This window comes from Tenrec ecaudatus, chromosome 7, assembly GCF_050624435.1.
Source record: "Tenrec ecaudatus isolate mTenEca1 chromosome 7, mTenEca1.hap1, whole genome shotgun sequence".
Classification (NCBI taxonomy): domain Eukaryota; kingdom Metazoa; phylum Chordata; class Mammalia; order Afrosoricida; family Tenrecidae; genus Tenrec; species Tenrec ecaudatus.
The window spans coordinates 52,942,738-52,957,176 of record NC_134536.1 but is presented as its reverse complement, the minus strand read 5'-3'; the positions used below and the strand labels follow the sequence as shown (position 1 = coordinate 52,957,176).

The following is a 14,439-nucleotide window of genomic DNA, read 5'->3' as shown; positions in this document are numbered from 1 at the left end:
GAGCTCCCAATAAAATGATTAACAAAAATAAAAAGTATATATGCATTGAAGAAATCACTACGCCTGTGGTTATGATCTCATTTGGAAATAAATGTCCGTGTTAGGTTAATGAGGGAGGTTTAGTAGGTTGTATTTTGAGTCAGCCACTTTTGAGATTTAAGAGAGATTATACAAGGAAGCAGAGATGCCAAGGCTCTTGAGGTTTGCCTAAGAACAGAAACTCAAAACAGACAAGAACCTTCTGGAACTGACAAAAAAAGCCTTCTACTACAGCAGGTGCCCTGAAACTGGACTTCTAGCTAATGAACCATGAGAAAAATAATGAACAGACTAGACATCTGTGGAGTCTGTGACAGCAACACTAGACAGATAAGACTTAGCAATTATAGTAATGTCAGAAAGTCACACTCTTATATTACCTTTCAGAAAACAACTCCTGATCACAAGGTGTCAAAGGGATCAGGTATAAGGCATCATCATAAAAAAAAAATCTTACCATAGTGAATGAAGGGGGAAGTGCAGAGTGGAGACCCAAAGCCCATTTGTCGACCACTGGAGATCCCCTCCCAGAGGGGGTCTAGAGGAGAAGATGAGTCAGTCAGGGTTCGACGTAGCACCGATGAAGAATACAACTTTCCTCCAGTTCCTAAATGCTTCCTCTTCCTCCCCCCAGTCCCCCCACTACCATGATCCAAATTCTACCTTGCAAGCCTGGATAGAGCAGAGGTTGTACACTGGTGCAGATAGGAGCTGGAGGCACAAGGAATCCAGGGTGGATGATACCTTCAGAACCAGGGGTGTGAGGGGCAATACTGGGAGGGTAGAGGGTAAGTGGGTTGGAAAGGGGGAACCGATTACAAGGATCTACATGTGACCTCCTCCTGGGGGGGAAGGACAACAGAAAAAGGAGGTGAAGGGAGATGCCGGATAGGGAAAGATATGACAAAATAATAATTTATAAATTATCAAGGGCTCCTGAGGGAGGGGAGAGCGGGGAGGGAGGGGAAAAAAGAGGACTTGATGCAAAGGGCTTAAGTGGAGAGCAAATGCTTTGAAAATGATTAGGGCACAGAATGTACAGATGTGCTTTATACAATTGATATATGTATATGTATGGACTGTGATAAGAGTTGTATGAGTCCCTAATAAAATGTTAAAAAGTTAAAAAGGAAAAAAAGAAAACAACTCCTGGACAAAACGCATGGTAAAATTTCAAAATACTTCTCCAACTCTGGGACTCTAGGAATTACTTAAACAAGTATGCCAAATATTAAAAAAAATTACAAAGATGTTCAGAATAGCGTTTTAATACTAAAAAGGCAGATATAACTGTCTCTTTCTTGGTAGGCATAGGAACCCTAGTGGCATAGTGGCAGGTAAGCACCAGCCACTCTGAAAGAGAAAGATGAGGCTTTCTACTTCTGTAAAGAGTCGCAATCTTGGAAATTCAGTGGCAGTAGTTCTACCCTGTCTTATCAGGTCACTATGAGTCAGAATCAACTCAATGGCAGTGAATTAAGCTTATGCTAAGCCTTAATAATCAATGTAATATATAATTAAATATAATTTTTTAAATTCTTTTGAACACTATGAATTACAGGAAAAAATCCCTGACATAATAATAAATTCAAATGCAGATTACAAAGTTATGGTTAGAATAATATTTAATAAAATATACAAAGGTTTGAGAAAAGGTCAAAACGATCATTGCTGTGATAAAAGGGTGGAGACCACAGAATATCTAAGATGCTCTAGCTTTCAGAAGAACTTGTTACAACTAAAGTATTATAAAATGACATAATTATGGGAACTTTAAGCTAATGAACCAGAAAATTATAATTATTAATTCCTAAAAATCAAATGTATCTAAAATGACTTAGAAGATCCAGGGTCTATATAAAGGAATATGTCAAAGTATATTATATATTGAGGTGATGTGCTCCATTCCTGTTTTATATTTTACATCCACTCCTTGATGGCTGATGTCTAAGTCTCGATTATATACTTTTCAAGCCAGCAGGATTCAGGCACACTCAGAGAGTTTGCATAGTTGTCGTGTGAAAACAGTGAAGCCAGAATACTATGGTCTTTTAAGCTATCCCTCAGGGGATGCCTCTTGGCACTGTTGATCAATTTTGTATAAAGAACTGATGTTCTTTATATGAATTTCTGATTACATCACCAACTGCTAAACACTTCTTTTTATTATAATGAGAGGAATAGAACAGAAAAGGTATAGTGCATATAAATAGGAGAAAATATGTATGTACTTCATCAAGGTATTTACTGGAGATCAGTCAAAAATGTTTGCAAAACATTACCTAAAAACTCAAAAACCTACCATTGACTGACTTACAGTGACCCCATAGGGCAGAGCAGAGCTAGCCCCTTGGGTTTCCTGCTTTTAATCTTTGTGGAAGCAGAAAGCTCCATCGTTCTCCCAAGGAGCAACTGGTGCGTTTGAACCACAAACCTTGTGGTTAGAAAGGCTTAATGTGTAGCCCACTATACTACCCTTCAATAAGGGTTTTGGTCTTGGGGTGTTTTGTTTTGTTTTATTTGGGGAGGGGAGTGTATGTGCACCATGTAAGTTATAATAATCTTACTCACAAACAGGATTACTATAAATAATAAAACAGAATCCGATAAGCGCATGTGAAACATCATTATCCTATACTCTTCTTAGTTATTCTTTGACCAAAGCTGAAATTCTACCACATAGCCATGCCTACTGGATAAAGTTAACTGACAATTTAGGGCAACATTACTCATTGCCATCAAATTGATTCCAACTCACAGGGACCCTACAGCAATGCATAGAACTGCCCTTGTGGGTTTTCCCAGACTAACTGCAAGTGAGAAGAAAGCTTCATCTTTCTATGAGGGCAACATTAGCATTCCCTCTACACTTCAGGTTATTCATCTGTAACGTGACATTAAATCACACCTGAAAGTCATAAATGGAGATGAGTTTTTAAATGCTAAACAAAGCTGTCTATCAATTAAAAAATATTAAGCACACAGGGCATTTGACACAGTATCTAGCACTTACAAAATTCTTTATAGATATTAGCATTAATTTTATATAATAATCACTGATTTAAGAGAAAAAACAACATTAAATGCAGATATATTAAAAACAATTCAGATGATAGCTTTAATCCTTTCTTTTCTTTTTTTTTTTTTTAGCTTTAATCCTTTCTATGAGCAAATTAGAAAAGCAATCACTAGACAATCACATACTACACTGGAGAATTATCGAGCTAAAACAGAAGTAGCAAAACAATACTTATATTCTTCAACCAAGCCTCCACTCCATTTTCAGTAATGTTTCCATATCTAGATTAGTTACTCCAGCACTCTTAAATTTTAAACTTATTTTCATAATAGAATTAGCAGCAGAACTTGGTGGGGGGAAAGTGTGGACTTGGTGGGGGGAAAGTGTGGAAGTCATGCTGCCTAGGTTCAAGCAAACTCTCACTCTTATTAGCAGAAAAACTTTAAGCAAATCAATGTCGCCTCTTCTCCATAAAGTGAGGGAAAATAAATAAATAATGGGACCTCTCTTAGTAATAAAGGCAAAAAAGAGGAGCTGATACCAAGGGCTAGGTAGAAAGAAAATGATGATGGCAATGTATGTACAAATACACTTGATACAACTGATGTATGGATTGTTACGAGCTGTAAGAGCCCCCAACAAAATGTTTATTAAAATAAAAATAGAGGCAAGGATGGCAAGACTTAGTCTCACATACTTCGGACATGCTGTCAGGAGATCAAGTCCTGAAGGAGGACAACATGCTTGGTCAAGTAGAGGGGCGCTGGGAAAGAGAAGGCCCTCAACGAGATGGACTGACAACAGTGGCTGCAATGATGGACTCCAACACAGGGGCAACTGTGAAGATGGCACAAGATGAGGCAGCGTTTTGTCGGATGCATAGGATCAGAACCGACACCAGGCACCTAAGAGCATCGCCTAAGTAATTAAATGAATTCCTATGTGAGGCTGCCGGGATGAGGGCAATGCTACTGACAAGGCACAATGGTACAACCGCTGTGAAAACTGGCAGTTACTCCAAAATACCATGCGGTCCCAGCAATTCCACTCCTGTGTAAAAACCAAAGGCAGATGCCAATGGCCTCTTGATTCAAACTCTTGCCACCGACCGGCCTTATAAAAAGTTGTCACACGTGTTCCACCAACACCACCACCAACAACAATTGAAGGCAAGAATGTGAAACGGAAACTTGTACACCAGCATTATTCACAAAGTCAAAAGGTAAAAACACCCCAAGTGCTCAGCTAGAGGTGAATGGAAAACAAAATGCAGTGGAACACCAGGCAATGAAACACCATCAAGAAACTATAAGGAAGGAACAAACTGCTGACACACGCTACAACACTGATGAGGCTTAAAAACAGGATTCTATACACTGGCGTCTTAAGATCTTGTGAGCACTGATGTAAAGTGCAACTCCACCTCTCTTCCTGGCCAGAGCAACGCAGAGTGAAGAAAAGCCAAGGCATGATGAAGCAATTAGTCCAAAGGCCGAATGAACCACATAAACTCAGCCTCCAGGGCCCTGCCAACTGAAAAGCTAGCCTTCCTAAAGTAGTCAAGACAGGGGGTCCAGGGCAGACAGGAGAAAATATGCAAAGACAGTAAAAAGCATAAGGCCAGACTTTACTGCTCTGAGCGAGACAGGGAGAGACCCGCAGACTTTGGCCCGTAGTCACCCTTCGGGCCTGGAACAAATGCACGGCTGTGGCTGTGCTGAAACGACAAGCTAGAAAATAAATACTACTGCGAGGTACCCACTCCTTGATCCTCAGATCAAGCCCTCCAGCTCAAACGAGCAGCACTTGCCCGGGATGAAGATCAGAAAGCTAGAACAGGGCGAATGAAAATGGTACACGAAGGGAGGAAGTGAGATCAGTAATGTTACTTTGTGGCGATTGCAATCAATATCCCAAAATGTGTATGAATAGTTGAATGGAAAACACATTTTCTCTCTAGTCTTTCACCCAAATCACAATAACTAAAAAAGCTAAAATCACTTCAGGACCAAGGGTGTGAGGGACGATGCTGGGAGAGTGGAGGGTGAGTGGGTTGGAAAGGGGGAACTGATTACAAGGATCCACATGTGACCTCTTCCCTGGGAGAGGGACAGCAGAGAAGGGGGGAAGGGAGACTCCGGATAGGGCAAGATATGACAAAATAACGATGTATAAATTACCAAGGGCATATGAGGGAGGGGGGAATGGGGAGGGAGGGGGGGGGAAGAGAACCTGATGCAAGGGGCTTAAGTGGAGAGCAAATGCCTTGAGAATGATTGGGGCAGGGAATGTATGGATGTGCTTTATACAATTGATGTATGTATATGTATGGATTGTGGTAAGAGTTGTTTGAGTCCCTAATAAAATGTAAAAGAAGAAAAGAGAAAAAAATGATTAGGGCAAAGACTGTACAGATGTGCTTTATACAACTGATGTATGTATATGTATGAACTGTGAAAAGAATTGTATCAGCCCCAATAAATTGTTAAAAGAAAAAAAAAGGAAAAAAAAAAGCTAAAATCAGTCTAAAGTTTACCAAAAAAATCACTAATTAAATCATGCCAAGTAAAACAAGCCAGACACAAAAGGACAAGTATTGCATGATTGTATGATATCTAGATTAGGCACATTCACAGAGAAGTACATTAGAAGTTACTATGGGTAGGGCAGAATGGGGAGTTACTGCTTAATAAGTACAGAGTTTACGTCTGGGAAGATGAAAATGTTTTGAAAATAGAGAATGGGGACACATGTACAACCATGTGAATGTAATCAATACCTCTCAACAGTAAATTTTAAAATATTAAAAATGGCCAGTTTTATATATTATTTTACAAAAATAAAATAATGTCACCTGGCATGCAATTTAGTTCTCAATATTTTAATTATTATTTTTATTATTGAATATGTATACAAGAGAACTAAAAACTATGAAAAAGAGTGGACACTATTCTGTACTATGTCAATTTTACTACTGAGCATTTATATAAATTTATTACTTAGAGAAGAAAAAATAGCATGCCTACCACATAACTTACTATCATTTGCTCCCCACAAGGTCCTCTTCTATTATTCTCCAAGTTTTTAATCTTTCCCTTCTCCCTCCGTTTTAATCAAGTGCATGTATAATATCACCAATTTATCTGCCTAATAGTGATTTATCATTAACATGTTTTCAACTACATGTCTCCTTCAACACATAAGCAGAATGTCCTTATCTCTGATATCCACCATGCTTTTAAAAACATCTTTGTTCCACGAGCTATTAGCTGGAATCAACTCCACGCAGTGTTTCGTCACTATTATTGCCGCAGTGGATGTGTGCATGCCAGGGTGCCCTGAAGGCTGCCAGAAAAACCCCCAGAACTCGGGAAACGGCCAATGCACTGAGTCTCACTGATCCTACTATACAGTTGGACCTGGCTGTCCTTACTTGGGGTGTATGACACACAAAGTAATCTGAGTGAAGGGGATGGAGGGCAGTTCTACTACCCATAGGAACCGACGGGGAAAATCTATCTCCATCCTTCACTCCCTTTCTGGGAGTTGCCATGTGCTGCTGCTGTATAGTGTCCCTTAAAACAAGGTTACATGTTACATGCTTTCAACCACCCCTCACAAAGGTGCGACTGCCAGAAACCTCTCAGATTGAAGAAAACAGAAACACAAGAAAGGAGCCGCACTGATGACTCTCCAGCACATTCTTCACCAGGGACTTTACAAGAAAATAAAACAATGACAGTCAAACTGGATCTGATACATGCATGCATTTCTGTGTGCAAAAATAAACACATAAGCAATTCCTTTAAAAACAAAAATGATGCTTTCAAAGAAACACCCAATATGGGAGGGCACATTAGGGGTCATCACATAGATCAACTCCTAGCAACACATTTGAAAAGTTAGAAAGAAGCCAACAACCTCATCTTTTCCCCACAGAGCAGTTGGCTCATTTGGAATGCTGCCCTCTTGGCCCACCAAGCTACCAGAGCTCCTTTATGATAATTACAACCCATTTTTAAAAGAAAAGATAAACCCAAGGCAGTACAGACAGTAGCCTTCTCCTCCTACAGATGGAGCCTGTGGATGCCCTCAGTCTGGGACCCTAGCCCTCCCAGCTATGAGACAATAAATTCACCTTCTTCAAAACCACCCACCCGTGGTGTCCTTGTTATGGCCGCTCTAGATAGCTGACACCGTTTTTATGCACTACTAAAAGTGCGTGAGAATTAAGTTATGATACCATGAGTTATAGAATGATGAATTCAGATAGCAGAGATGTTAAAAAGATTTTCTAAGGATATCTTATAATGGATGAAACAATAAACACCCACCTATATGGGAATATCTGGCAAAATTTTTTCCTGGTAGTTGCAGAATTACAAAATTTTGCAATCCATATGGTTCTCTAAACTCTCAAAAACACTAGCCAATATTTACTCTTTTCATGAAGGCTGGAATAACTCTTTTTTTTTAAGTTAAACAATAGGTAACAAAGAGGAGAGTCAAGAGACTACACTCCTTTAATCCCAAAGAAATCCAAAGATTCGCTAAGTCATAAAATTTAGGGTAGTGGGTTAATTCGGCTGCTATCCACACAGTCAAACCACCAGTTGCTCTATGGGATAAAGGTGAGGCTGTCCAAACAAAGTGTCCAAAACCCACAGGGCCAGTGCACAAGGACACCAGGAGTCAGAATCAACACAATGGCACTGGAAAACAGAGGTGAGTACCTAGATGAGAAGAACCAAGGATGAAATAGTTTCAAGTTCTGAAAAGGTGGTTCTACTCAGAATAAGGTTAGCAGTATCTTGTACAGGACATCTGTTCACCTAACCAAACCAACTGCCATTGTCAATTCTGATCCAGGAACACTAAAGCTCACCAGCTAGGCAAAAAAGAACACCATCAAAATCCTGCTCAATCTATACTTTCCTGGATTTGAGAACTTAAATAATTTTAAGCAACCGATAGCTAGTATTCTTTTGCTTTCTAAATATTAAAAATACTATGTGGAAGCTCATTAACTACCGCAAACAGTTCAAACATACAAGTACAAGAACAGATTCTTCAGATTGTGATGTTCAGATTCCTTGTTTTCAATTCTACCATAAAGGGGGTTTAAACTAGGTTGAGTCAGTCTGAAGTAAAAATTACTTCAACTGAAAGCAGTAGTTGGATAAATAACAGCCTTTCACAGAAAAAAAATTCATATTCACACAACTTAAACACAGTACATAAAGCAAGAATTCAAGGAGGTCAGAATAGATAACACTATTTCTATGAAGAGACTGCATTGCTATTGATGTCAGTGTGTGGACTGGTCACAATCGTATCTTCTCGTTCCACGATATGACATAGCCAAGAAAACATTTTGCCAGTTATTTGGAATGAGGTCCCTATATCTTAGTTTTTAATGAGCCGTTCATGCAGTTTCACAAACTGGGAAAATGAAGCTCATTCAAAACTAGTAAGTCACTACACTTGTGAGGAAGTCCACCCAGTGTTAATCCAGAAGGGGTAGTCTCCTGGCATCTGTCTTGGGAGACAACTCTTTCAGAACATCACCTCATTGAAAATATTCTACAAGGTGGAAAATTATTATGCCAAACACGAATTTTGTCACCCAGGAGAAACTAAACAACCCAATCAAAGCAAATCTTCCTAAATCAAAGAAGTTGTTAGACCTAATAAATGCTACTTTCATTTCTGCAGCCATTAACTTTTAAGAGAAGCAGAATAAGCTAATTACTCCTCTATTAGTCTCTATTTTTCTGCTACTTAGGGACATAAATATCATATGCAATACATTAAAATGCCAGAACTAAAACAAAATTCTAATTTTAAATTAAGCTTTGAGAAATAATCTGGAATATTTATGTCCCCCATACTAAAGCACTTAATTTCCTTTCAGATTTCAGTATACTATTGGAATAAGACAGAAAGCCCAGCAATAGTAAGGAAACTCATTAAGTTTTAGAAAAGAGAGGTGCAAGGAAGATTCATGTCTGGGTGATGTATGAATTTCTTATGTAATCTGAATTCACTCATTTCATCTCCTTCTAGCAGTATAATTAAAAACTATGGCTCATTTAAGAACTCTGAACTTTATTACTGACAAGCAGCAGCAATAAAGCAAGGTTTATTTACTAGACATCAGGGGGCAAAGAAGGGCCAAATTTGAATTTCTTGGTTTTAAGTTCAGTCTCTAGTTAAAACCTACCATCTGGTGAAGTCAAGTAAAGCACTGGGCAGCTAAGCTAACCACAAGGTCAGCAGTGTAAACCCACCAGCCACTTTTCGGGAGAAAGATGATGCTCTTTAGCCCCCCAAAGACTTCTAACACTAGAAACCCTGTATTGGGTCACTAGAGTTGGAAGCAACTCCAATGGCAGTGGGTTTGGGCTCAGTGACCTTCTGTAGGAACCCTGATGGCAAAGTGGTTAAGGGCTCAGCTCTTAATCAGATGTCAGCAGTCTGAACCCGGGGGTCACTCCAAAGAAGAAAGGAGGCAGTCTGCTTCCACAAAAACGGAGCGCTGGTCAAGCAGTTCTGCTCTGTCCTATACAGTCACTATGAGTTGGAATCGACTCAATGGTAGTGGTTAAGGTTTGGGATGATGACAACTTAAAACAATTTATCAGGGAGAGAAGAAAACAAATGGTTACTCAGGCCAGTGGGAGGTTAATGTGAGCATGAAATATGAGACACCAAAATCTGGTTGGTCCCCTGATTGAAGACGATGCTATTCTAAACAGCAGGAACAGCCTACCCATTCAGATGCACTGGGTATTACCCAGAAGCTCTGGTCAAGGCTCAGTCACCGTTCAATATCACATACCCAGGGAAACCCCCCACGTCTTGGCTAACCAGGACTGTTTGCCAGGACTTTCCTTGATCTTAAAGCTCAAAACTCATGGGCAACTGGAACTGTTGGTCTCCCTAGATTGAGAAGGAAGGTGCTCAACCATTTGTGTCACCCAGGACCCTTGACTTTTTGGAATATTTTTGGCACTGTAAACTCTTTAATGTTATAGAAATAACTAATATCGTGATGTGGTTTATAAGCCATCTGATCACATTCATTTTTTTAATGAACAATTTGGGGAAACTAAGAGTGCCAGGCTGCTAACAGCAAGGTCAGCAGTTCGAAGCCAAGAGCCACTCTGAGGAAGAAAGATGAGATGTCCTCCCATAAAGAGTTACAGTCTTGGAAACCCACAGGGAAGTTCTACCCTGTGCCTTAGGGTCACCATGAGTTGGAATTGACTGGCAGCGTAAATTTAAATACACTCCACTCAAGAAAATACAACGAAGAGCCGTCAAGTTTTCATCTTCTTAGGGTACATGCACAGATGTTAATCCACTCAGAAATAGCACAGCTCTGTAAGGATTTTCTCTATACACATAAATATTCACACCAAGACAATAGAAGCTAGCAACTCACCATTTATTGCCTGGCCTCAGATTAATTTACCAGCTTCATTCAAGCCAAGAAGTTAGTGAATTCCAATTATTAATCAAGTTTGCTTCACCATACACAACACATTTGAGATTCATCCTCACCCCTACTGTATCCCACACTTGTTACTGTGTCTTACGAAAGAACATGTCCAATTGAGTTTTGCCTGAGGAACATGTTCTACTATTACCACAGTACTTTCATGTCCATCTACTTCAGAACCACAGCAAGAACCACTACTATTTAGTACAATCACACCAGTTATTAACACTATAATTATGACATCACTAAATACCTTATGACAACAGATTTAAAACTGGAGGAGTGAACCAATTACATTTCTCCAGCTCAAGTGTTTTCTATAGCATTTTATTTTTAGCATATTATAAAGCTATCATGTCTGATCTTAAAGACTAAATATATCTGTGTTTCAAAGAGCTGATCAAGTACAAGATGATTTCTATAACAAACTAAATTCAGTACAACAACAAAAAAGAACTCACTGCCATTGAGTTAATTCTGACTCATAACCATTGTACAGGGAAGAGTACAACTGGCCCTTTGGCTGTTAATCTTTACGGCAGCAAAAAGCTAGATCTTTCTCCCCCAGAATGGCTGGGGGGTTCAAACTGCTGACTTTTCAGTTTGCAACCGAACATATAGGCCAATACTCCACTGGGATACTCAAAAAGCATTTCTAAGAAGTTACTATTATATCACACTTAAGTTCTAAGGCACAAAAGAAACATCCATCTTTTATCCAATACTCATTGAAATGAGCATACTTTTTAAACAATCAGATAATCTGAAATGTACTCAGTCACATGCATAAAAGACATGCTATTTCTTCCATGCAAAATCAGATTTCCACAATACCTGCCAATAAATAAGAGACCTTCTATATTATCTTTTCATGGGAATACAGGAAAACGGTATTCGTTTTGGTTTGTAACAGTTTTTCTGGAAAGATGGAAAATTGTGGATGTCAAAACAAAATCAAACCCTACAGTAAAGGTCAAAAGTTCAGAATTTTCCAAACCACACTTGCCATTTTCACTGCTGTTTTTTTCACTATCTTATTTAAAATTTTTCTTACTAGAAAGCTGACTCTAAACTACTTTTGGCTCTTTCTTTTGTCTAGTTACTTATTTGTATAAGCAAAGAAACCAGAATTAAGGCAGATACTAAGGATTAACTCCTATATTGAGAGAAATTCACTTTAATATCGGAACTGATCTTATCGCTTTCTTCATACTGGCTCTCAGGACCAAAAGAATTGCTGATATGAACTATCAAAGATTGATTCTTTGTTTTTCAGACAAGTCTTAGAATTGCTCAAATTAGCAAAAGCTCTATAGGCAACATTTTTAAAATAAAAATCTCCAAATTCTCACAAAAGAAGAAAGTCTCCCCACATGAACCAACTCAGAGGTCATTATCGTGACCTTCACCATCTGTTCATTGGCTACAGACACCACACTTGAGTTTAGTAACTACTAATTAACTTTTCAAAACTCATTTAAAATCATTTTAAATTCTTATCTTTACTTAAGAGAATATAAAAACATAATAGTTACATCTCATATCATAAACAAAATTCATCAACATACAATTTTCATTAAGACATATCCTGATTTACCAATATCAGAGTTGATATATATGCTTTTATAAAGATGTACTACCCAATTCTTTAAACTTGGGACATAATTTATATATAAAAACTGTTTTTCCATCATATTCTATACCATAGCAAAGGTTTAAAGTTTGCAATACAGCATTAAAGTCTTTCATTTACTTAACTCTTCTAAATTATACTCAAATTTTTTCTTCATAAAAACAATGGAACATGGATTCACTGCTTCCGTAACATTTTTTCCTCCAAACAAGCTATTAGTACAAATAAATTTTAAGAGCCTGGGTGACAAAAGACATTACAGATGGCTTCTGACATGCACTCATATAGATAAACTGAACCGACTGCCTACAGCCCCTAGGGATAAATGAAGTATCTTAAGTTACTTAGATTGGAGATTGTGAATATTATTCAGTTAGGATCAGAAACCTCCGTAGTGCTTGTCTCCTCCTACACATTTTTTAAAGTCTAATTCCTTATTCTCCTCCCTTTTCCCCTCTATATTAACTAAACATAAGCCTATATTAAAATTATATTATTTCTAAAAATGTTGCAGGACTAGATTTAAGAGAATAATTTTAAATCTAACTGGCGAATTCAAAATTTTACATATACCTAAAAATATTTAAATCGTCTAAAATCTATCCTATATAATTGCATTCTCTGGATTCATAGGAGCCCGGGTTCCTACCTGCCATTTAAGATCACAGAAAGCATTTGCCACCAAAACCCTCCTTCCCCAAATGCTGCTTCTGCTTTTTTGCTTTGGTTTGCAAATAACAGCTTTAGAAATTAATTCTAAAATGTCTTCTAAATTATACAAGTCGAGCTCACACATTTGGTGCAGCAAGGTAATATAACAGGGGTCCCAGGACCACCTAAAATTGGGGGTAAGGGGGAATTTTTGTGCATGTTCACGTGAGCTTTTTTCAAAATAAAAGGTCCATCAAACTTTCTGCTTCTGAAAGGGGCGCATGACTCATGTAAGAGTGAGGTGCCGAGAATGACCATCTTCGTTAATAAGCTGTCACAGGCAACCCACAAGTCTTTTCTTTCTTTTTTTTTTTTTTCTAAATCCGAAATTGGGACAAGCCTTAGCCAGCCCCAATTGGTTGATTGTAGACAACTTCCGCGCGGTGCAGGCACGAAATGGCTGTCTGATGCTCACAGCTCCCCACACTCAGACCCTCAATTTTCCTTGAGGGGCGCAGACTGGGAAGCTAACACCCCTCACACACACACTGCTCAAAGGTCAACAAGGCAGGACAGTGCCCCCTCTAACGCTGGTGGGTGCAGACTGGAGACCTGGCTCCCTGGGAGGCTCAAGTCCCCTAGGGGGTCACTTACAGCTAAGGCACCACCATCTGCCACCTCCCTCCCCAAAACGCGCCCCAAAGTAGCGGCTAGGCACCGGGCCCTGCTCCGACGGGGCCGCACCCCGGGCGCCCGTGGGCTCCCCAGAACGGGCGCGCCCACCGCCGCAGCACCACCGCAGCGACCTTGGGAAGCCGGGGTCCCCGGGCAAGCCCAGCCATCACCAGCCCCTCGCCTGAGACGGGAGGCGGGTCGGCCACAAAGCATTAGCCGAGGGAGGCCCACGCGAGATGAAGTTGGGGGGCCGGGACAGCGGCTGGCGCCGGGGTGCGGGGCGAGGGGAGCGAGCGCGGCGGGCAGGCCGGGCGGCCGAACGTCAGGGAGCCGAGCCGCAGGGTGGCCGCGGGCGGCGGGCAGGCGGGCGCGCGCCGAGGGTCCGGGAGGCGACGGGATGGGAGCCAGGCCTGAAGGAGCCGGGCCGCGGCGGCGGGGTCCCAGCGGCCGCCGTCCGCGTCCACCCCCCACCAACCTCCGCCCGGGCGGGGGACGGTCCCGTTCCTTACCCGCCGGGAAGCTGCGGGCTGCGCCGGGGCTGTCCCGGCCGCCGGCCTCCGGGGCCAGGAAGCGCCCCCACATCGCAGGCGGGAGGGCCGGGTGGGCCGGGGGTGCCTGGCTCTTCGCGTCCGTCCTCCCCCGCCCGCTCGCTCTGCGGCTTCGGCGGCGGAAACTTGTGCTGAGCTTGGGCCTCGGCGGCGCGGCCGGCGGGCGGGCGGGCCGGCTAACGGCTCTTCAGAGGCGGGCGGGGAGCGCAAGGGCCAGACTCGCCGCGGCGGCGGCGGCGGCTGCCATGGTGGGGCCGGCGGGCTGAGGCCGGGGCCACAGACGCTGCGGCTCCGCGTAGACGGCGCCTCGGCTCCCGGCGGCGCCCGGGCTCCAAGGCGCTACGGCGAAGTTGCAGCTGCGGCTCCTCTC

At 41.3% G+C, this 14,439-nt stretch overlaps 1 protein-coding gene across 1 annotated transcript in view; it reads right to left on the bottom strand.

The window, feature by feature from the left end:
- CEP85L (centrosomal protein 85L) overlaps window positions 1–14,439 on the bottom strand; it is a 123,036-nt gene extending 108,597 nt beyond the window's left edge. The window contains exon 1 of the mRNA XM_075554624.1: window positions 14,031–14,439. Coding sequence (XP_075410739.1) covers window positions 14,031–14,103 — 73 coding nt within the window. The 5' untranslated portion in view covers window positions 14,104–14,439. The remainder of the gene's footprint in view (window positions 1–14,030) is intronic.